At 61.5% G+C, this 23133-nt stretch overlaps 1 protein-coding gene across 1 annotated transcript; it reads right to left on the bottom strand.

The window, feature by feature from the left end:
• Positions 1-787: 787 nt before the first annotated feature.
• Positions 788-13038, bottom strand: SHH (sonic hedgehog signaling molecule). Its single transcript, XM_024991301.2, has 3 exons — positions 12251-13038; positions 6851-7112; positions 788-4205 (listed from the first exon to the last, which is right to left on the bottom strand). The coding sequence occupies exons 1-3, from the start codon at positions 12557-12559 to the stop codon at positions 3382-3384; spliced, it is 1395 nt and encodes a 464-aa protein (XP_024847069.1). The 5' UTR covers positions 12560-13038; the 3' UTR covers positions 788-3381.
• Positions 13039-23133: the final 10095 nt, after the last annotated feature.

Genomic DNA, 23133 nt, shown 5'->3' on the forward strand with positions numbered 1-23133 from the left:
AGGCTCTGCGGGCCATGTGGCCTCCAGTGCAGCTTCTCAGCCATGAGAGCCCTGGGTGGGAGAAGGCAGTAGTGGGCAGAGGAATGAGCCACGCGGGGCAGATGCAGGGGCCTGAGGGTCCAAGGGGAACTTACTGGTTGGAAACTGAGTTATGAATTTGATAGAATTTTCACACATAAAATATCCTTCTTCTTTAGCTGTTTTGTTTTCAACTACTTAACGTGGAAAACCCCATCTCAGCTCCCGGGCTGCACGAACACAGGCCGCTGGCCAGATCTGTCCCTGGGCCGAGGATGGCCGATAAGAAATCCTGTGAAGGTCACTTCCCTGGGCCTCTCCACCCCTCGAGTGGACTGTTCTTTCACAAGGATGGACTGGCCACTTCTCTGCGTCACTGGGGAACCCAGCTCCTTCCCGCCACCCCCGCCCCGGACCTGGAGCTGGCTCACGGGCAGGCACTGTGTTGATTTCTTGCCACATCTTGCGGCCGGCCAGCATTCTTTGCATGTCAGCCCACTCCATGCGGAGGTGATGCTGACAGCCAGGGGTCTCCACCAGGGGAGGAGGGGTCTGTCTCTCCCAGGCCCCCGCTGGCAGCTTGCTCAGATGGATGGGCTCCGGCTGGGCCCCAGGGCCCGGCCCTCCCCTCCCCGATGGGTCTGCAGCGTGCACGCTCTGCATGAAGTGTTTTCTTTCACGTTTTGGGGACACCGTGGTGGAAGAACGCGTGAGCCGCGGATGACGGGAGGGGACAGCGGTCCTCCCACAGAACAGACACAGCACAGCGTCTCTGTGACTTCTTTAATTTTTCAAACAATAGAGCACAAAGACAACAGGTTCAAGTACATTCGGATATGCGTGTTTGACAAACAGACGTGCATTTAGCCACGAGGGAGGCGGCAGCAAGACCACACGCACGCCTGGCACCAACGGTCGGTTGGTCCTGACACCTCCGACCACGGAGAAGTGGGCCCTGGGCCGGCGTCAGCCTGCACTGATCCTTGCCAGGTGCTTGGTCTGTCTACATGGTGGAGGTGGAAAAGAGAATTCTCACCAGGAAGCTGGGAAGGGCCTTGAAAGGTGGGATCCCCGAGGGGCGGGACCACCTCGCCCGGCCAGGAGGGGGCCTGGCCTCTCTCTGACCGCTAATGAGTCAGGGGGTCACCCAGGCCTGAGCCCACGGTGTGCCCGGTTAACTGAACACTCAGACTTGAGACTTGAACAGTCACCAGAGCAGAAACCCCCAGACTCAGCAGGGCTTGTAACCTGGCTGACCCCCTAGGAGACCAAGGAGAATCAGGGACCACTCCTGCCTGGACGGCAAGCTCCGGCCCCCAGCCCTGTCCATCAGGGCCCTGGCCTCGTGGAAAAGCCACGTCTCACCAGACCTGGAGCACAGAGGCCCCCAGGGGCCTCAGGAGTGGCTTCCCCAGACCCTGCCCCGGTGGGAAGGAGGGGGGCCCAGGCCATCGGCTTCAGTCCTGTGCCCTCGCCCCAGGCCGGCCTCCAGACAGGCTTCATCCGCTGAGAAGCCCTGGGACCTACACGGCCCACCTGCCCAAAGCACAGGCTCACACCGGGGCTCGAAGTGCCCAGTGTGAGCATGGTCTTCACTGGACGGAAGCCCCCAGAGCGACCCGCTGAGGCGGCCAAGCAGCAGGCGTGGGGCACCAGCAGCTCATGGAAGGAGGGGTGTGACCTGGGGACAAAGGTCCTTGCCTGGCGCCACTCAAGACAGCTTGGAGACCCGGCGTGGCCCGAGGACCCCAGCACCCCCAGGCTCTAGGCGTCTGTGGGCAAGGCGCGAAGGCCAACGGCCACACTGAGCAGGCGGGGAGCATGTGGGCAGTGCGTGGCCCTCTCCTTGGGGACCCTTCTGAAAAGGGCACCCCAGGACTTCAGAAAGCAGTGAAGGACTGTCTCCCTGCAAGGCCGGGGCGGTGCACCCCCACCTGGGGCCACCAAGCTGGGGGAGCAGAGTCAGCCACGACGACACGGAGCCTGGGGAGGAAGTTCTGGGTGACCGAGCCCCTCCGGACGGGTTAACCTATGAGGAGGCAAGGGTTGGCGGGTACCCAGCTCGGCACCGCCATCCTTGGAGTAGAGCAACTTTCACACAATAAATACAGAGCTGAGGTTTCTCCAGTGACCAAAACAAACAAGTCAGTTTGGTTACCTGCTTTGGTTCCCTAAGCAAGCTGATCTGAACTCACAGTTTGAGCAAAACATCTAAATACAATACTGGGAACTCCTGTTAGCACTAGGTTTCCCAAACAAAGAAGCCAAAAAAGCGAAGCAACAGGAATTCTTAGTGATTATACACTAACCAGTCTGTGCGCGGCACATTTTATTTCTATAAAACTATTACAAAATATTCAAAAATACATTTTAGTAAATTTACAGCAGTTATTTCTCAACTTATTAATGCAAAAACATCCTTTGTTTTTCTCTGTACAAACTACAGGCTCCATCCTTGTGGGCTCATCACTATGTGCGCTTTTAAAAAATATTATTTTCTAATAAATTCTTTGACGTTAAAAATAAGAGTTCTTCCAGTTTGTCCAAGAAAAAAAAAAGTTATGTGTGAGTGAGTGAGTGAGTGTGTAACAGTCTTGACTTCCAAGAATGTGGCCAAAATGGTGATGAGAAAGCAAATATTAAACCCAGAAGACAATACAGGCGATGGCTGTGACATTGGAAGGTAGTTAAATTAAAATAATATATTTTCATATTTTACACTATTTCAAAAATGAAATGTAATTCAGTTAAGTATTGATCTCTCAAAAATCTAATTTACAATTCTGTGTATAAAAATATAATTTGTGGACCCCCATGAAGCTTGTTTTAGTTTACACTTGCCGAAAAGCAGGAGCGTTGCAAAGGAGGAGTGGAGAGGACAGAATTCTGCTTTCTGAAAGTCAGGTCGAGGGGCATGTAGAAAAATAGACTCTGAGCGGGTGGCTTGGCCTCACAAAATAATCTTTTCCCCTGTGAGTACAGTTCACATGATAATAATAAATTATCCAAGAAACAAACTATTTAAGGCTCTTGAAGGTCCGGTTCATATTATTTTAAAACATCTATTCATACCAAACAAATAAATAGCCAGGAGAGGTGAAAAAAAAAATAACCAAAATTAAAACAAGAATCAAAAAGTCAAAAATATATATATATATATAAACTAAAGACGACGACAGAATTTCTCGGGGTCTTTGATTCCTTATAGTCTACTTTGGACTGTCCTACTTTATTCTTATTCTTACTCTTATTATAATTAAAGTCTCATTGCGTGCGCTGTTGCCGTGTGTCCTTTGCGGCGTCCGGCCCCCCCACCCCGCCCGCCCCGCCCCCCTCCGGTGCCCTCCCCGGCCCCCGTGGCCTTCAGCTGGACTTGACCGCCATGCCCAGCGGATGCAAAGCCTCGCTGTCCAACAGCCAGGTGCCTATTTGGTAGAGCAGCTCCGAGTACCAGTGGATGCCCGCGGCGCCCGGCGCGTCGGCCGACCCCGGCGCCCCCGGCGCGGGCGAGGGGACGCGGCCGCCGCCCCCGCCGTCGCCGGCTCCGCCGCGGTCCGTGCGCCCGGGCGCCAGCGCGGCCAGGAGCGCGTGCGCCAGGCGGTAGGGCGCGAAGGCCCCGTGCGCCCAGCTGTGCTCCTCGATGACCGCGTAGCACGAGGCCAGCACCCGGTTGATGAGGATGGTCCCGTGCGCCGTCAGCGGCGCGTAGGCGCCCGCCGTCTCCTCGCGCAGCGTCACGCTGTGCACCGCGGCGGGCAGCAGCCGCCGGGCCCCGCCGCGCTCGGCCACCACGTACACGTGCTGGCCCGGCCGCACGCGGCTGGCGAAGAGCGCCCGGCGCCCGGGCGCGCCCCCGCCCGCCGCCGCCGCCGCGGCCGCCGCCGTCGCCCCCTCGGGCGCCCCCGCGGCCGAGCCGTTGTGCGGCGCCACGAAGAGCAGGTGCGCGGCGGTGAGCAGCAGGCGCTCGCGAGGCTCCCGCGTCTCGATGGCGTAGAAGACCTTCTTGGCGCCGCGGTCGCGGTCCAGGAAGGTGAGGAAGTCGCTGTAGAGCAGCCGGCCCTCGTCGTCGGCCGCCAGCACGCGGTCCCCGGGCCGCAGGTCCTTCACCAGCTTGGTTCCGCCCTGCTCCAAGTGCACCGTGGCCGAGCCCGGGAAGCAGCCGCCCGACTTGGCCGCCACCGAGTTCTCTGCGGGGAGGGAGAGGCGAGACAAGGGGAGACGGGGGGGCGGGGGGGAGGGGGTGGCGGTGAGTCCGAGAAGGAGGCGCCGGTGGAAAGGGCGGGGGCGCACGCTTGCGTCCCGCGCGCCCAGGCTGGGGATACCTGCGGCTCCGGGGCGCGGGGGAGACAGTCCGGCCTGGGCGCGCGCAGACCTCCCTCCCTCATCCCCGCCCCGGAGGCCGATTTCAGATGCAGACGCATTCCTTAACGACTCTCTTAGGGCTGGACCGGCGGTGCCAAAGGTCGGCTGGCGTCTCCGGCGGGAGGCCGGTTCCCCTCCTTCCCTTCCGCCTCCCTCACCCCCACCGCCGGCTTCGCACACACCCAACCTCGCCGCGAATTCACAGGGTATTTGCTCTCCACTTGGAGTCCTCAGGAAGCCTCCTCGAGCTTACCCGCGCGCCGGGGCGCACCCTCCTTCCCTCCCGCCTCGGCGGGGGGCGCGACGCCCCTGCCTTCGTGCTCTCCGCACCCAGGCCGCGCGGCTGGCACCCTGGGCCGCCCACCCCCAGCGCCCAGCGGGGTTGGAGTGGGGGGGCTTGGGGGTCGGCCGGCTGGTGTGTGTGTGTGTGTGTCGGGGGGAGTGCGGTGAAAAATAGCTGTAGTAGTTGTAGCAACTGGACAAACATTCCAGAGCTTTTCCTGAGGTGTGAAAACCCGGGGCTGTGTGGATTTTCTAATTAAAATCCAATAAAGGGCTCGCCATTGTCATTGTGATTTCTGCACCAAACAGGAGGCGCTCTTGGAAGAGGGGACCCTTCCCCCCCGCCCCCCTACTTTCTCCGCGCGGCCGCCCCCCTCCCTGTTTGCTCAGGTGCAACGCCCCTCCCCCCGCCCCGCAGCGATTCACACGCGGGCCCTCCAGAGGCCCGGGCCTCACAAGCACTATTTGCACAGCCAGGCCTCTCTTGCAAGCACTCAAGATGTGTATTTGAATTTTAAATGGCGGGGCCTGCTCCGCGCTCGGGAAGCCCCGGGTTCTCAAGGCCCCTTGACTACCGGCTTTCTCCGGCCTCCGTCGCTCTCTGAGGCTCACTGTCCCCGGGACAATAATCCCGAGGAGTCGGGCGGCGCGCGGGGGGCCGGGGAGGAGGGGCGGGACGGCCCCCCGTCTTCTTTGCATTCCAATCTCCGGGATCAGGCTTTTGGCAAATAGAGATCGCCAGAAAGAATCTTCCTGCTGGAATTACTGAGGGTATTTAATCTTCTCATCGTTTTCTCGGGCATGAAGTGCAGGGGCCGGCCTTTGGAGGCCCGCCGCAGCCGCCCGCAATGCGCCCGGGACTCAGGCGAGCCCGAGTCGTCGAGTCGCACGACCCTGCCTGACACGCACCGCCCCGCGCCCGGCCCGCGTGAGCGGAATGCCAATGAGCGGCTCTGCTGCACGCCCGGCCCCGCGCCCCCGCCGGGGTCCCGGGCCGGACGACCGTTGCTCATTTGCGCGGAGACCTCCTGGGACCACCCCCACCCACGCCAGCCCCGCCAGGGGGGGACCCCGCGGACCGGGGCGGCCGGGAGGGGGCCGCGCGCCGCGCCTCCGTTTGGGAGCCCCGCGCAGGGGCGGGGATGGGGGGCGCGCCTCCGCGCCCTCCAGCGGCTGAGACCCTTTTTCGGGCTATAAACCCAGACCTTCTGCCCACCGTCCACACCTTGTGTGCCAAGAAGCCATTATTTTCCTTTCCTCCAAAGTGTGACGACACTTCGCAAGTGTTTTTCCTCCTAACATGTGCTAGTAAAACACAGGTTAGGAGACAAACAGGCAAACCCAGGGGTGAGGGAGACGCAGCTCCTCCGACATCCCCTGTGGACTGCTCTGCTGAAGGCGCAGCTTCTGCAGCGGGGTGGCGGGACCGCCCGGCCGAGTCGGGGCCTGCGCTCGCGCGCGCGCCTGACTCCCGGAGCTGTTCCTCGCCCGCAACAGCGAGTGGCGTTGCAGGCCCAGGGAAGCGGCCTAGCGGCGCAGGGCGGCTAGGCTGGTTCCCGGGGAGGACGGGCGCTCCGGGCTGGCGCCCTCCAGATGTTGGAAGCCGTAACTACTGGCTTTGTGGCCGGCCGCCGGGCTTCGTCCCCCGGGCCGGGTGAGCCGGGTTAGCCTAGGCTCCGGCGGGGCGGGGAGGGGCCGGGGTTTCCACCCGGGGCGGCTCCTCCCGCGCAGGGGGGCGGGGGCGGAGTGGGGAGTGGTTCCTTCTTAAGCCCTCCGGAGACAAAGGCTCCGGGCCAGAGCTGGCTGTCTGGGCTGGGCTGCCCTCTTTCACCCGGAAAGTACCCCCAACCCCGCCCCGCCACCCCCAATCTCCCAGTCTCCTGCCACCTGCACTGGGAGCTCGGGAAACCGGGCTGGAGGAAGGCTCGGGAAGCCAGATACGCTCTGCATCTGGACTCCGAGGACGTGGGCCTCTGCAGCCTCCAAGGTGGGGCATGGCGAAGGGCCTCAGAGAGCACGGCTGTCCCCCCTCCCCGCCCCCCCCCGCAAACAGCAGTCGGCCTCCAGGGCCCTCCCTGCCCGTCCCCCACCTATCTTCCTCCGGGCCTGGCGTCAGCCTGTGGGGTGCAGAGCTGGAGGGGGGCGGGAGGGGGGCGTGCTGCCGGCAGGGGCGGGCCCGGCCCCTCACCTGCTTTCACGGAGCAGTGGATGTGCGCCTTGGACTCGTAGTAGACCCAGTCGAAGCCGGCCTCCACGGCCAGGCGCGCCAGCATGCCGTACTTGCTGCGGTCGCGGTCCGAGGTGGTGATGTCCACTGCGCGGCCCTCGTAGTGCAGCGACTCTTCCGAGTGGTGGCCATCCTCGTCCCAGCCCTCGGTCACCCGCAGCTTCACGCCCGGCCACTGGTTCATCACGGAGATGGCTAAGGCGTTCAGCTTGTCCTTGCACCTCTGTGAGGAGAAGAGGACACCCCAGAGATGTTAGCATCCAGGCCTGCCAGCCACCCCTACCACGGGCCACCCTATGCCTCCCCACCCTATGCCACCCCCGTCCCTGTGGGCTGTTCAGCCCAGCCCCCCAAGATGCAGACTGTCCAGAGAAGGAAGGAGACAAGGCCTGGACCGGGCACTTGGGTAGGAGGGGTCCTGGCATCTGGGGGATGAGTCAGTTCCCTCGGAGACGACCTGGGGACTTTCTCTGCATCTGAAACAGCAGAGGCTGGATCGTGGCCCGAGAAGCAGATGAAATTTCTCTGCAACAAGTCAACTGTGCGTTTCTGGATGATGGCGGCAGGCCTGCACCCTCGGCCAGGGTGCCCTCCAGCCCTGCCCTCTCCTGCTTGGCCCCATCGCCCAGCACCTGTGCGAGGCTCCACCCCTCTCCCTGGACAAACCCCTCGTCTGGAGGCCGCAGAGACGCCGGGGCGCAACGTTGCCGCAAAAAGAAAAATACACTGCTTCTCAAAGAATTAAAAGCCTTGCCTTATCTCTGTGCCCTCCCGCCTGCCCTGTGCCTATCTGGGGCAAGACTTAAGCCAAAGGTAGAGAGGCAGGTGGGACGCTGATAGCGACTCGAGGGGCGGGGGAGCCGGGAGTGAAAGGCAACCAGGTGAGTTATAATTTTCTATAAGGCCAGGGCCGGATGGCAAACATTCTTTATCTGGACAGCCGCATTCCTTTTCCCCGTGGAACTCTTTTTTTCCCCAGCTTTTCTGCGGTCTGATTGTGACTCTTGTTTTCCTTAACCTGTTCCCTTCCCCCCTCTTGTTTTCTTGGCCGGCTCAGAATGGTGTCCTGCAAGTTTGAAGAGCAAACTTAAGAGCTGGAGGAGGGGTGGGGAGGGGTGGGGAGGGGAGGGGTGGGGTGCAGTGGGGTGGGGTAGGGGGGATGGGGGATGGGGAGGGGGGAGGGTGAACTGGAGGCTGGAGGTGGGGGGGGCCCTGAGCCCTTGTCTTGGGGAGCCTCCTTCTGGAAACTGTCCTTGGGGTTCCCCCTCCTCCCCACAAGGAAGCTGCCTTCCCTGTGGGGTAAAGAAGCAGTGGATAGGCGGGACTCGAGCCAAGGCAAAGTTGTGGGAGTTCCTGCAGGATTCTTGGGTCCCATTCAGATAAGGATGCGAGAGAGCCTTGGATCACGTGTGCGTTGCTGTGGACAGCAGCTCACTGGACTGTTGCACCGCGGGTGGTGGGTGCGGGATTGCAAAATGCGGGAGTGGTGACCAAGTCAGGACGGGGGCATCCCCCAAAGAGGCAGACTCGAGGGGGAGGTAGGTGACAACTCCAAGCTGACTTGTGCAGAGGGTGGGGCTGACCTCCAGCGGGGACCCCGGATCCCGAGATGACACGACGCCCCCCGCCGGGACCCTGATTATGGCTGGGGGTGGGGCCCGTCCTACGGAGTGGGGGTGGGGGGTGCCGAGGGCTCTGGCAAGGGCTGCTGCCTCATTTTAAGGGGACGTGACCGATTGCGCAACAGGAATAGTCTTGTGTATTTGGCAGCAATAAATACCAGTCTATGGTTGTAGGGTTAAACATACAACAAATGTGTGTGTTGGGGGGGGGGGATGCGGGCAGAGGACTAGGGGGCGGCTCTGGTAACAGGTCAGCGCTTGCAGGTTTCTGGGCCCGCCAACAGTTTTCTTAAAAAAAAAAAAAAGTCGGAAGGACAGAGTTTGAGTGAGGTCATCTCGAGGACTGAATGCGTTTTACATGAAAATCAATCAGTAAACCAGGGGCAGTTTCGAGCCGGGATGTGGAAGGCGCTGCGCAGGCGCACACCACGACGCGCACACGCAGACACTCGCCTCCCGAGCCCCCATGGCACCCCGGCTCCCTGCTTTCGGGGGGCAGGCGGAGCTTTTTGATGGCTTCCTCGGGGGCCGCTGGCGAGGGGGAGGGCGGGCTGAGGAGCACCTGTACCGGCCCCCCGCCTTCTGAGCTGCGCCACCCGCGCAGGCGATGGAGAAGCCGGGCGAGGAGCCCCCGGGCCGCGCCAAGGCAGGCCCGAGTCGGCTCCCCGCGCCCCACGCGCGCTCCCCCCGCTCGGCCGGGCGCCGGGGGCGGGGGGGCCTCGGCCCCGCGGCTGCAGGACGCTCCGCGCCCCGGCCGGGCGGGGTCGTCGCAGGCAGAGCCGGGAAGGCTGAGCCGGTGATCAATTCACTGGGTCGTGTGCCGCGAATCAAGCCCGCCTCTGTGCAGCCACCGTGAAGCCCGGCGGGGCCGGCGGGCCCGGCTTTGTGTCGGCGGAAGGCCGAGCTGTTCCCCACGCCTGGGCTCCCGCCGCCTCCCCCGTCTGCGCAGCCGCTCCGCGCCCCGGGCAGCCAAGCGGGGGCTGTCGCCGCCGACGGGCTTCCCCGGCGCGGGGGAGGGGTGCCCCAACTTCACAAGGGTCCCCCCCCCCGTCCCGCACGCGCCTCTCTCCACGCCTCCGCCCCCACTGCAGAAAACCAGGCCCCTCCCGTGGAACCCATCGCGGAGCGCCGCTCCCCGGGAACCGCCACCCACCCCCCGGAAATCTGGCGGTCCCCACCGCCGCCCCCGACCGGCCCCCGGCGGCCCCCTGCCCCCTCGGAGCCCCCAGGCACCCATGGCCGGCCTGCGGGGAGAGCGCGTCGGTCTGCGCTCCCCCTTCCCCGCCCCGAGTTAATATTAACAGGAGCGCCTGCGTTCCTGAACTGCTCTCAAAGTTCCACTGGGGACGATCTCGCCATGGTTGAGGGACTTGGGCGGCAGTCCCATTAGAGAGACAGGGACGCACAGAGACAGGGGAGGAGGGACACGCACCTGAGAACAGTCTGGGCGGTTATCTTAAGTGGGGGGCCCGCGGGGCGCAGGTGCCCGCTCCCCCCCCTTCGCCGGCCCTGCCCTCCCCGCCCAGGTCTCCCGCCTTCCGCGCTTTAACTCTTAGGTCGGGGGCGCGGGAAGGACGCGGTGGCGGAGAGCAAGGGGGCACCTCTCAGGCCGCCCCCCGGCCAGCCTCCCCATTTTCAGGGGGCGTTGGGGGGGGTCCCGGCTTCGATCCTGGCCCGCCCTGCCCCACCCCGCCCCCTCGCCGGCTGCCCCTCCCCCCTCCTTTTGTGTTGGGAACGGGAATAGCCACTGCCCAAGGAAAAAAAGTATTTGTTTTCGTTTCGTTCGTCTGAGGGAAGTTGACAGAAGGTCAGAAGTTCAAATGCTGCCAGCGCACACGGCGGCCGGAGCGGCCCGGCGTCGGGCCGCGCGGCCGTGGGTCCCGGCGGGGGCGACTAGGGCCCGGCGTGGGGCTCGGCCGGGCGCCCTGGCCCGGGAGGCGCCCCCGCCCGGGAACCGGCCTGCCCCCTCCCGCCCGGTGCCGCCCGGTGCCGCCCCTGCCAGCCTGGCCGTCGGAGCGCCGCCGGGAGCCCTTGGCCGAGCCCGCGCTCGGGCGCGTGGAGGGGCCGGCGGGAGGCCGCGGTCCAGCCCCGCGCGCACTGAAACCCGAGCCGCGGGATCGATAACCCGGGAGTAAGTGGAGCCGGGATGCGTCCGCCCGGGTGCGCGGCTCCGCGAGCTCGGCCCGGGTGGCGGGGCTGCGAGGCCTGCGGCCCCGGCAGGGTGCGGGCCGGGGACCCCGCGCCCTCCCGCGCCGGCCCCGAGAGGAGCGCGGCGCACGCCGAGCCCTCTGGCTCGGGGACCACCGGCGCCCCCGCCCCCGCCGCTTTCTCCGGGATCGCGCCCCTCTCGCCTGGCTCCGAGGGGTCCTGGGAAGGCCCCTTCCGTCCCGCGGGGGTCGAGCGTGAGCCGGGGGTAGGAACCCCGCACGCGCCGGGCCCCCCGCGGCCTGCGCAGAGTTAACTGCGGCTCTCGCCGCTCCCGGCACCGGCGCGCGCGTCCGCACTCGCGGGCCAGATTTAAGGTGGTCGGGAGCAGATGCCAGCGAGCCGGGGAGAAGGACCTTCTCCTCCCCCGCTCCCTCGCCGCCCTCTGCCCGTCCGCGGAAGCCCGCTGCCCCGCCGGGCCCTCGCCCTTCTCGGCTCCGCCGCAAGGCCGGGCAGCGGGCCGGGGAGCGCCGCGGCCCCGGAGGTGGCTCCCGGGTCGCTCCCGCCCCCAGCCTCCCCCGCACCAGCGCCCCGCCAGCGCCGCTCCGTCAGCGGCGGTGCGCTCCTGGCCCTAAAGGTAGGACTCGAATATTTTAATAGGGCAATAAAAAGGATGTTGACCTATATTCCTCAGGAAATCCATTTCTAGCTTCAGTCCTACGTGCGTGGAGTTGGCGGAAAGTCTCCCACTGGCGGGGAGATGGGCAGTCAGGAGTCTTCAGCGGAGGTAGGGAGGGCGAGAGGAATGTGTGTTTCGCTTTGGTTCGTCTCTCCAGCCCCCTCCCGCTGATACCGAGTCTCTCCTAATTCCTAGGCAAGCAGGTTGAAAACTAGCGTGATGCAATGCCAGTAAGTTCTAAGTCCCTCCCCTCAAGTACCGCGGGCTCGGGAGAATCAGAGGGCATCCTTAAAGAAATATCGATACATTCACACTCGGATGGGCACAACCGCCCGCGACCGAGTGGCGGTGGAAGCTCTGTGATCCGGGCAGGGGCCAGCCCGGCTGCTTCTGGAACCCCGACCCTTTGTCAGCACTGCCTGTGGAGGGGCTTCGGTGGGGTGGGGGCGACAGAGCGGGGGTAGCGGTGGGAAAAGCAAAGCACCGAGGAGAAAGGAGAGGGTAAGCGCAGAGGCTACACCTGCCCGGTGACCCCGACACCCCTTGACGCTGCCTCCTTGCCTCCTCCCAACTTGGAAAGGACAGATGACCCCAAAAGGAAGGTCTCCCCAAGTTTCCAGCCAGAGCCAGGCAGGATGGAAAGGCCATCCCAGCAGGATGCATGCGGTCAGGGGCTCCCGTGGACCGCATGTCCTGGCGTCCTTACCCCCCACCCCCACCCACAACTTGTCCATCTGGACCCTTCACCTCCATTCCCCTCCAGGAAGAGGAAGGCACCCGGAGGCCCGCAGGTGGGTGGGGAAGGAGCGGGCAAAATCGCCTTTCTACCTGCCTGAAGAGCAAACAGACCGAACTGCATGGTTACACATAACCCCTTGAAAGCAACACACTCCACGCCCCGCGCTGGGTTTCTACCTGAGTCATCAGCCGGTCCGCTCCAGTGTTTTCTTCATCCTTAAATATGATGTCGGGGTTGTAATTGGGGGTGAGTTCCTTAAATCGCTCTGAGTTTCTGGTGATCTTCCCCTCATATCTTCCACTGGCCCCTAGGGTCTTCTCCGCCACGTTGGGGATAAACTGCTTGTAGGCTAAAGGGGTCAGCTTTTTGGGGTTCCGCCTCTTGCCAAATCCCCTGCCGGGTCCGCACGCCAGCCCCGAGCACATCAACAGCGAGGAGACAAGCAGCACCAGCAGACATCTCGCCAGCAGCAGCATCTCGTCCATGGAGCCCGGGGACCTGGCGGCCGGCCGGCGCAGGTCCGAGTGCGCGAGGGTGCGGGTGTGCGAGTGTGCGCGCTCTGCCTCCCTCGCTCCGGCTGGCTGCTGGCGCCCGCGCGCCCTGCCTCGCTCTTTCTTTTCCTATATAACCTTGCCCGCCGCCGCCGCTGCGGGGGACTCGCCACCGATCCGCACCCAGACGGGGGCTGGGACGGCAGGCTGCTGGCCGCTGATAACGGAACGCATCGGAGTTGGGGCTCAAGACAGCCGGCAGAAGACAAAAAGAGTCTGATTTTAAATGGTAGCAAGCCTGAGAGCTTGTGCGAGAGGCTGTCTTCAGTACTATATTATAGCTGGCAGGGCGGATCTGATTGGCCGAAGCCGCACAAGCTTGTCTTCTGATGTTTAACCCTAAAAAAGACTCATTTTTTTCCCCCTCTGTTGCTGCTGTGGCTTTATTTTTACCTGAAGGCTTCTAGTTAAGAGAGGAAAACATCTTCACCGAAACAAAGGTGAGAGGGAGGGAGGAGACAGGCGGATGAGGATAACCTCAGTTACCCCTGCCCTGCACACACCTCCCATTCCCCCTTCCCTTCCTCCAGAATGGTAGATGCTTCAGTTAAAACCAACTTAAGTTTTTAAAGGACAATCTAGACTCAGTGTCCCCCACCCTCAAGCTTCCATCACCAAACAAATAGTCTCACAAATTGTTGGGCAGAGCTGCCCAGGTCTTATTTAAATGTTTTCCCAGGGACTTTATCATGCAGGCCAGGTCTCCCTGCAGTTGAAAGACAGGGGTGGGGGGGCGTCCTCTGCTCCTGAAGGTTCCAGTCGCTACAACTGGTCAGGACGCACATCACACACCATGTGGTGCTGTTTGAGGAGCTTCTGACACCTTAAAACAACGCGAACCTGCTGCTCTTTATTGTGCTTCACTTAATGCATTATTTTTAATGCCCTGAAAGTAGAATGGAGATGAGCTCAGGGGCTGGTGCAGAGTGAGCCGAGGGGATGGGCCGGCCGGCTGGGCCCGAGTGAGTCTGGGGGGCTGCACCCCAGCTCAGAGCAGAGGACAGTGCTGGTGCGTGTGGTGGGCGGAGGCCCACTGTGCTGGGGACGGAGGCGGGCAGCGGTGAGTGGACAAGGCTGTGCACACACCGCCCCCACGATTGCATCGATCGGAGCAAAGTGCAGGCCAGGGATGAGGTGAATGTGGAATTCAGGCTCCTTGCACATCACGCCGAGCTGGCTTTCCCTGGAGCTGGGCAAGCCAGTCATCGTGCCCTGGGGGCTGCAGCCTGGGGTGGGGCAGGGTGCTGGGGGCACACCGTCCTGGTCAGAGAGGGGCGTCCAGGAGCGAGCTCAGCGCTCAGGGCCGGCAACGCTGGAGCTCTCAGGTCCTGCCTTTAAAGAACAAACTCAAAGTCTTATTTCAACCAGAAAAAGAAAAGCAAAGATCCACCCCCCCCACCCTTTTGTAGAATATGCCCTCCTTCTGGGCCCTGCCCTATTGCTCAGACACAGTAACTGCTGGGAGTGGGGTAGGGGGCGGGGCTCTCCACGTGGAGAGGACTGAGCGAGGCCTGGGACTCACTCTGCAGTTAAGAGCTGTCGCTGGGCCCCAGCCACAGTCCGGGCGAGCTCCACGCAGACACGCTTTGCTGGGGGTGGCATGGAAGGGGGGAGTCGTCAGAGTCTGCAATGCGGCCCTCACAGACACCCAGCATCACCGAGGCTCTGCCGTCCAGGAGCCCCTCCCCTCTCCATGCTGGTCTATGATTCGTGGGGCATCAACCCAACTTCCTCAAGGCCTCCCAGTGGGACAGAAGCGAAGGGTCACACAGGCCTGGACCCCGGAGGTCGGTCTGCTTGGGGCGGTGGCCTCGTGCAGCTCAGTGTGGTCGTGACACAGATGGAGGTGGGGGCTTGTCCTCAAGCCCCTGGGCCCTGGGGACACTCCAGCCTCTTGACCGCCCTCCCCCGGACACTGAGTGGCGTCTCCCTCCCTCCAGCCCCTTCCCTCCCCTCGCCTTTTCCTCTCTTAGAAAGGCAAAAGGCCTGCAGCACTGGGTCTCGGACCCCGCAGCCGGAAACCCAGGACCCATGTAGCCACCATGCGAGCAGGAATGCTCCCCCAGAATCCCGCCAGGACCCCAGACCGGCCAGGCACCAGAGCGAGGCTGGCACTTGGGGAACCAAAGCCTGAGTTCCTCAGCTGCAGAGGGCTTGGAGACCTGGGGCCTCGGGGAGCGGGCACTTGGCCCGTCACTCCCAGGAGGTGGGAGGTCCCTTCTTCTGCCCCAGCGGTGGGGGGCGGGGGTTGGGCTGAGGCCCTCCGTGCCCCCCAGCCCAGGACACCCTGAGAGCCTGCCAGGGCTGCCTGCTCAGAGACTGGCGGATCCTCAGTAATGAAAAAGCAATAGGCCGTCCACCCACCACTGATGCCTGAATTCCAAGGACCTGCTCCCTGTCGTTGGGGCAGGGGTTGGGGAATCAAGACAAGTCAACTGCAGTTTGCATCTCTTGCCCTAGAAATGAGGGCATCTGCCGCGCGCCCTGAGAAGCTGAGGTCTCGCCCTCCCCCCACGTCCCCTTCCTTTCAGCCCACCCCTCCCACCTCCCAGACACCAGACACGGTTGTCTTCCACCTCCAGACGCCAGATGGCTCCCTCTCTTTGCCTTTACCCCTCCAGACGGTCCGGGCCCCTCCCCTTGCGGGTCCGAGGTTCCAAGCCCCAGCCTCTGCCCGCGCTGACCCGGCCTCCCATGTAACCCCGAGGGTCCCTTGCTGACCCGTCTGGGCCCTGCCGGCCTTTCCCGCGGTCATCTCCTTCCTCCCTCCACCCCGCCCCACTCCCCGCAGGCTCCCATCCTCCCATCCCTCGCCAGCATCCTTGCTGAGGACAGGTGGCTGCCCGGTTCCTGCCCCCGCTCCCAGGAGGCGCCTCCAGGCCGGCCCCCGCCGCCCCGCCGGCCCCCGCCGCTAGATGGCCCCGTCAGTCTGCCTACAGGCTCCGCTCTGCCCGTGTGGGAGCCGCGTGCCGCCCGGGTCGGGAGGCCCCGCAAGCGGGGCTAGACGGCGTGCTCCTCGTCCGCGGCCCCGTCTTTAGTTTACACGATCGCCCCTTCCCTTTTCCGGTTTGGCTGGGCCCTGCCGCGGGAGCGCTGGCCTCCCCATCAGAGCGGCATGGCCACACCGCTGCAGGGTTGCCTGGACCGCGGATCCTACCTCCCTCCTCCATGTGTCCCCAGCTCTGACTTCTTTTCCCCGATCACACTCGTACTCAGTCTCTTGCTATCCAATCATCCAGTTTCAATTGCTTTCACATTTTTGTTCCAGCTTTGGCAAATTGACTCTCTGCTGTTCCAGTTCTCCTAGGGATTGCCAGCCAGGCCCCGCTTGGGATGCTGGAGGGATGCACCCTTCTCCACTGCAGGCCTCGCCCCATGTTCCCTGCCCGACGGACTTGGCCCTGGGCCAAGGGTCCCCGGCCTCCTGGGGTGTCCAGGCAGGGCCCTGCTGGCCCCAGCGGGAGCCCCCCCGCCCCTCCGCGGGTCAATGGCAGCTGCCGGCCGCCCTTCATCCGTATCCCCATCACGCTGTGGCTGAGAGGCGGGCAGGGCTGGGAGGAACTGAGGAGGAGGCCCCCAGCCCTGGCACGCTGGCATGAAGGGCCAGCAGGGCAATGCTGTCTGCACGGGCTGGCGCCTGCATGGCCATGTCTCTCAGCGTTCAGAGCCAAGAGAGGGCCCTGCCCGGGGATGGGCACGGGCCTGGGGGGCAGACCCAGGGTTTTCCAGGCCTCAGTCAGTCTCTGAAGTAGGAGCGGAGGGGACAGTGAGCTCCCCTTCCCCCCGCCCCGGAGGACCTGTGATCTGCTCCTGGAGGGCCGTGCGTCTCTCCCAGGGACAGGATGAGCCCAGAACCAGAGCCGACTGGCCACGGGTCCTGGAGCAGGGTTTGGAGCGGCCCGGGTCAGACTCAGCCCTGCCTCTGGGAGTGGGCACCCTGGACAAGGGCACCTGTCTGGGGAGTGGAGACTCGGGGCCACATCCGGCTGCGCCTGCCATCTCCTGGATGGGGGTGGGGGACTCTGGCCACCGCCGCTGGCACTGCTGCGTTGGAGGAGGATGGCTGCGACCCTTCTTGGCAGCTAGCAGGGCGCTTGCGTCATCTGGGCAACTTCTGCCCAAAGGTTTTATTTTAGATGGAAAATGATGCAGTGCTGACATGCAGGAACACTGAGGCTGTCACCCCCTCCCAGAGAGGAGGGAGCGCGGAGACCTCGGGGTGGGCTGGGGTGGGGGGCATGGCGTTTGCTGGCAGCTCTGCTGCTCCAGGTCTGCCCTCCTCCGCCCTCTCCCTCTTGACCGGTCACCTGACCGCTTGTGACCCCCAGCGAATGGTGGTCTTTGAGCCTGTGATTCCGTGTTGACCTTGGCCAGCAGTTGGTCTAGGGTGGAGCCTGGGAGCCAGCCCCTTCTGCTACTCTGAGCCCCCTACCCCCGCTGGCCCCCTAGGTGTGCAGATTTGACACTTTGGCCCAATCCTGCCCTCCTGCAGGGAGGCACTGGTGGTTTGGGCTGGCCTCCCAGGAGCCTTCTGGCTCTGCCAGGCACCAGTCCTGTGTGGAGCTGGGGTGGGGGCCCTCGGGGTCCTGCTTGGCCAGCCGCTCCTCCTGGACCCTCAACTCCACCCCCCAACAGAGTATCCCCTTCCTTTGCTGCCTTGAAAGGGGGTCATGCGCTTCCTCCTTTTCTAAAGATGCTTTTTGACATGGACCACTTTTAAAGTCTTTATTGAATCTCTTGCAGTACCGTTTCTGTCTTCTGTTTTGTTTTTTTTTGGCCCCGAGGTATGTGGATCTTAGCTCCCTGACTGGGGATTGAACTTGTACCACCTGCATTGGAAGGGGAAGTCTTAACCCTTGGACTGCTGGGGACGTCCTGCCTCATCCCTCTTAAGGTGCCCAGGCAAGACCCAGAAACACAGAGGAATCGGGAGGAGGGGGCTGAGAGGTGGCAGCCGGAGTGGCAGGAGGTGGGAGACGGAACAGAAGGGGAAACTGAGGAGTGAACGCACACTCTTGGGCTTCGCACCATTAGAACAAGTCCCTGGAACCTCAGCAGCTCATCTACCCCAGCACTTGGGAGGCAGTGTTGACAAGACTGCCTGGGAGGGTTGTCGGTGCCTCTGGCAGGGGGGTGAGGAGTTTCCTGGGGAGACTGAAGCTGCACTCCAGGGGGAGGCCCTGTGGGGGGAGGTCCAGAGGGGAGGCGCGCGGTGGATGCAGGAGGCACTTTCCCTGGGGGCCCGTGGCCCCTCGCCTGGTGGGGAATATGGCACAGGGCCCTTGCTCACAGTGGTGCCCTCCTGTGTGTTTGCCCAGCATCTCACCCAGAGAGTGCCGCGTGGCAAGAAGTTAAATCTCACCTGTAGCTTTGGGTATTCATATTTGCTCATTCATTGTTTATGATACATTTTCATTGTGCTTGGATGATATTCAGTTAATCAAGGCGCAGGACCCTATCAAGCAGGCACCACTTGCAGCTGAGTAAAATGAGACGCAGAGAGGGGAGACCTCTTGCCCAGGCACCTGCGGAAGATGAGGCAGAAGGGTGGCAGAGGGTGGCCCTGCCCTGGAGGCATGCTCGCAGCCTCTGCTGGGCTGGGGCCGCATGCATGAGCTGCAGGCAGCTCTGCCCAAGGCCACTTGGCAGTGAGAGGTCAGCGTGGACCAGACTGACCTCCATCTCCAAGCTCTGGGTTCTGCACTCCTGAGGCCCAGGAGAGACAGCCAGCAAGGCTGCATTTCCTGGGTGACCATGAGACTGGCCCCTGAGGTGTGGACAGAAGCGGGGGTTCCAGGTTAGGTGTGCTCAAGGACGCTGCTTCTATGAATCCTTGAATTATTGACCGCTCAGGTGACTGTGGAAAAGAACACAGAACAGCATGAAAGAAACCTTTAAAAATAAGAGCAGTCTTCCCTGGCCAGCCTCTCCAAGAGATGTCTCTGTTTTAGAACCTGGGACCTTCACTTGGAGGGGACAGCTGCTAGTTGGGAATGACAGAGATTTTCAGATGTAGGACTTCCCTTACCTACGGGTCCTCTGTTATTGTTACTCAGCGTTCTGTTTACCATGTGACAACGTGTGGGTCTCCAGGGCCTTTGACCAGGCCAGTCAGAGAGGGGGCAGCACCCACGTTGTGTGTTATCCATCTGCAGGATGGAGAGCGGAGGTGATCGGATGCACGCCCACCATCCCCCGCTGGGATGCTGAGCCTTTCTTTCCTCCTTGCCAGATCTCAGCGTTTGCTCATTCCAATTTTATTTTTCCAACAGATGATTGGTTTAAAGCGGCTTATGGGATACTCAGATCCAGGCAGACAACGAGATTCCCTGCAGCTGAGTGAGCCGGGTCCTCTCGTGTCCTTGTCTCCACAGGGTTGGGCAGGATAGACCGTCTGGAAGTCTCACTGACTGCCTCTTGCCTCTTGGTCCCTGAGTGTGTTCATTTTCACACCATTCTGCTCTCCGTCTTGGTTGTCTTGTTGTGGGCTAGCTCCCCCGGGCTGCAGTGACCAAGCGCCACGAAAGGCTTAAGACAACGGAGTACGTTATTTCATAGTCTGGAGGTCAGATGTTTGCAGGGCCATGTCCCGCGAGATGCCAGGGAGGGCAGTCTCCCAGCATCCTCTCAGCCTCCGGCATTGTATCTTATGGGTTGTTGACGCTTCACACCTGGCCAGCTCCTCCCCACGCGTCTGTGCGTCTCTCCTCTTAGAACCACGCCAGTCTCTGGCTTAGGGCTCACCCCATGCCAGTGTGGCCTCATCTTCCCTAATTCCACCTGCAGAGAACCTAACTCCCACTAAGGCCCCATTCGCAGGTACTGGGCTGGTCTTGTTGTTCAGCCACTCAGTCGTGTCCAACTCTTTGCCACCCCATGGACTGCAGCACACCAGGCCTCCCTGTCCATCACCATCTCCTGGAGTTTACTCAAACTCATGTCCATGGAGTCGGTGACGCCATCCATCTCATCCTCTGTCGTCCCTTCTCCTCTTGGACATGACTTTTGGCCCCCGCTGAGCCCACCAAAGATGGATTAAGTGTTGGCTCTTCAGTGAGAGGCCAGATTCTCTCCGCCCCGCAGGTGAACTCCTGGTCAGGACCGCCTGGGACCCTGTTTCCTGCTGGGGTGAGCGGAGGCAGTCAGGACCCTGGAACTGCAAGTTGGGCCACCGCAGCTCGTTGCTGCCTCCGTTTGTGGGGCGGAGGCCGCGTCACAGACGGCGCTCTGCCTGTGTCTGCAGTATCCCCCAGCTCCTCATGTGCATGCACGTGTTTGCAGATCTCGCTGGAGCCCCGGCAGCTGCTGTCACAGGTCAGAATCCGTCCTGAGAGCTGGCACCTGATCTGGCCATTCCAGCCCCCCCAAAGAAAAGCTGCAGCCCATGGTACCAGGGTCTTTAGTCACAAACATCTCTTTCGATTAACTTAGATGGGCTGATTCCAAGTTTCTTGCTCTCCCGCATTTCCGTCCGCCGCCCTTGGGTCTTGCATGCCATCCTTGCAAGACCCGCAGTCAGCCCGTGACCGGGCCCAGGAATGCCTCCATCACTTGCCCTCTGTGCCTCACGTCCATCTTTGGGGCCAGCTGTGGCCTCTCGCCCTCCATGGAGTCTGTCTATCTCCCAGTATCCCCACCGCGACTTGTGGACCCCAGAGCTCGCCACGTTCCACCCTCAGCGTTGAGCTGATGGCCCCTGTGTTGCTGCTCACAGCAGCTTTGGCTTCAGGGGTGGTGGTTTGCCTTGAGTCACTGGGGAGCTATTTGTATCCTCAACACGTTTGCTAATTTCCAGAAGAGCCTTCAGGGTGTGAGTCTTATTCATCTCTGTTTAAGTCGAGCAGCTCCTGCTCAGAAGATGCTCAATAAATATTTGTCAATTGACAGATGTTTCTTATTAATTAGCCAGTTCGACTGGTGACGTGCTGTGAGATGCACTCTGGTGGACGCTGCTTAAAAAGTAACCCAAGAAGGCAAAGCGAGCAAAGAGCAACAACGGAAATCTCCACGTCAGGTCAGAGTCTGGGTACTTCCAAGGCCTCGGTCTTGCTTCGCTGTGATCGCAGAGGGGCTGCGGGGCGGCGGGTCTCCTCCTGTTCCCACACATAGCACCCCGGGCGCTGACCACAGCAGCCGCAGGGCCTCAGAGTGCAGCCCGAGTCAGGCCCGGTCTCTGCGGCCCGCAGGACTTGAGCCGGGGCGGGATCCCCGTCTGTGAAACGAGATGAACGCCCGGGTGGCAGGGCTCACTGGGCAGGTGACCGGTGCCTGGCAGTGCCTGGCCCCGCGTGGGCGATGAGCTGAACAAACGTGGTTTTGCGTAGACTGGTGGACACGGCCACTCGATTCTCGTTGCGGGGAACTGGGCGTCAAGCAATGCCACCTTTTCTCACCAGAGTGGGTCTACGCCAGGTGGCTTCTTCAGTCCGATGAAAAGGACACTGGACCCAACTGAGAATTTAGATCATATTCTTGCCTTCGTGGCTCCTTTTCCTCACCCTGCAGGTTCCCCTGTCTCAACACCACCTGGGCCCCGGTTGCATCCATGAAGGGTGTCTGGCAGGGGCCCAAAGGGGCCTCAGAGGGCCGTCCCAGGCGAGGATGTGTGAGCCCCACAGCGAAGCTCTGAGATCAGGGTGAACACCAGACAGGACCCCAGAGTGACTCGCTCAGCCTCTGGCTTGGCCCCGGCTCTTCTGCTCAGGCGTGGAATGAGCTTGCACTTGGTGGCCCTGGATGCTACCTTTTCCACCGTGAAGCTTGAGTGGCTGGTGTGCCTGGGGCCTGCTGAGCTCTGAACGACTTCCTTTTCCATGTAGGGAGCTTTCCCTCGTTTTCTGCGCTGACTCCCTCCCGCAGGATCTGGGATGTCCCTACCAGCGTCTTATCCACAGGGAAGGGAGACTCCCGATTGGCGTGTCCCCTTGAGCGCTCCATGCTTCTTTCCATGGAGGGGAAGGTGGGGACAGCCTGGGGGAGGTGGGCCAGGGGCGGGGGGTGGTGCGGAGAGGGTGGGATGCCAAGAGAAACCTGAGGGCACGGGATCAAGTCAAACCCGACACCGCTCCTCCGGGCCTTTTCAGTGTGAGGACGGCTCACCCCAGAGTACACAAACCGACAGACTGCATCCCAGCTCTCCCTGTTTGAGCAGCGCCCAGACAAAGCCTGCCCTCCGAGCCCTCCCTCGGGCCGGCCCCGTCCGCCATGGTAACCGCTGACTCCCTGGCCCTGGGAACCGGCCAAGTATGTGCCCGACTGCCCTGGATTCCCTTGCTTCTTCCCCGTCAGCGGATGGCACTGGCTGTTGTGCACGTGTGTTCTTTCTTGCCCTGATGTATTTATGCCCTAATTTTCTCGTGCTTTGTTTGGGGGAGGATGGGTGGGGTGGGAGGCTGTGGAGTGGCCAGGGGAATCTTTTGTATCAGATTGGCCAAGAATGTGTGTCCCTTGGGTTCTTGAAAGGCCACCGCCAAGACGCTGGGTGAGCCAGTGTTCCGCAGGACGCAGCTCTCGATGCGCTCGGAGCGACGTAGCACCTCACGCCAGTGTGATCATGTGGCATCCTGATTCCGCTATTAAGGAAGAAGTAGGTAAAAAGGCCATGGACACCTCAGGCAACAGTTGTTCAAAGGAGGCAGTAAAACGTGTCATTAGGCAAATCCAGTAAGGCGTGGCGGCAGCTTTCAGCCATCCAGCCGCATATCACCTCTGTAATTCACTGTGTTTCAACGAGGTCCGTCTTTTTATAATTTCCTGTTAAAAGCCACGGCAGAAGCACGATTCATTTTTAAATCTCTAACTCAGAGTGTTCAGACAGGCACAGCGTGGTTTCTTCCGGGTGAGGAGGGTGGGATCTTTCAAGGACAAGCCTGGAATTCTGTTAGCTTTAAGTCCACAGACCTGCGTCCAGAGGAATCCCTGAGTCTTAACGGTCTCTCTTCCCACTGAATGTCAGGTAGCTCCACCCCTTTAACAATTACACAGTTTTGCCCAAATCTGCTATAACAGGACAACTAATCTATCGGTCACCTTTCTCTGTAGAAATAATCAATTCTAATCAGTAATTGCTTTTGGGCAGTAGTTCAGTTCTGCTGTCATCTTTTGGCTCATGGCATCACAGCATCATCCGAGTAGCTCTAAGGGCAAGAACACATTTCACGATGACGGTGTTCAAGGCCAGACAGCATTTATTCCTGTGCGTAACTATTAGGTTGGTATGCAGTGCCTGTGTCCACACTTTATTCTCCACTTCCACCGGGCAGAGATGTGCGTAGGAGTCTGTGTCTTCAGAATGTCAAACATCTGAGTCTCTGGGAGAGGTCATCTTTTCTTAGTTTTTGGAGAAAGATTTGGTGCCAGGTGAGCACAACCCAGGATTATTGAAGTGGATTTTCTGGGGAAGCTTTTATAAGGTCTTAGATTCAGCACAGGAGGAGGGAACGGCGTTAAGTCAGAGGTGAACCAAGAATCTCATGCAAACAGTTTTCAAACCCCGACCCATATCCCTG

Source organism: Bos taurus, chromosome 4 (assembly GCF_002263795.3).
Source record: "Bos taurus isolate L1 Dominette 01449 registration number 42190680 breed Hereford chromosome 4, ARS-UCD2.0, whole genome shotgun sequence".
Taxonomy (NCBI): Eukaryota; Metazoa; Chordata; class Mammalia; order Artiodactyla; family Bovidae; genus Bos; species Bos taurus.

Coding starts and splice junctions, on each gene's coding strand:
- SHH (XM_024991301.2), bottom strand. CDS start 12,559: ATGGACGAGATGCTGCTGCTGGCGAGATGTCTGCTGGTGCTGCTTGTC. Junction 7,113..12,250: donor CGGACCGGCTGATGACTCAG/GTAGAAACCCAG, acceptor TTCTCCTCACAG/AGGTGCAAGGACAAGCTGAA. Junction 4,206..6,850: donor CCACTGCTCCGTGAAAGCAG/GTGAGGGGCCGG, acceptor CCCTCCCCGCAG/AGAACTCGGTGGCGGCCAAG.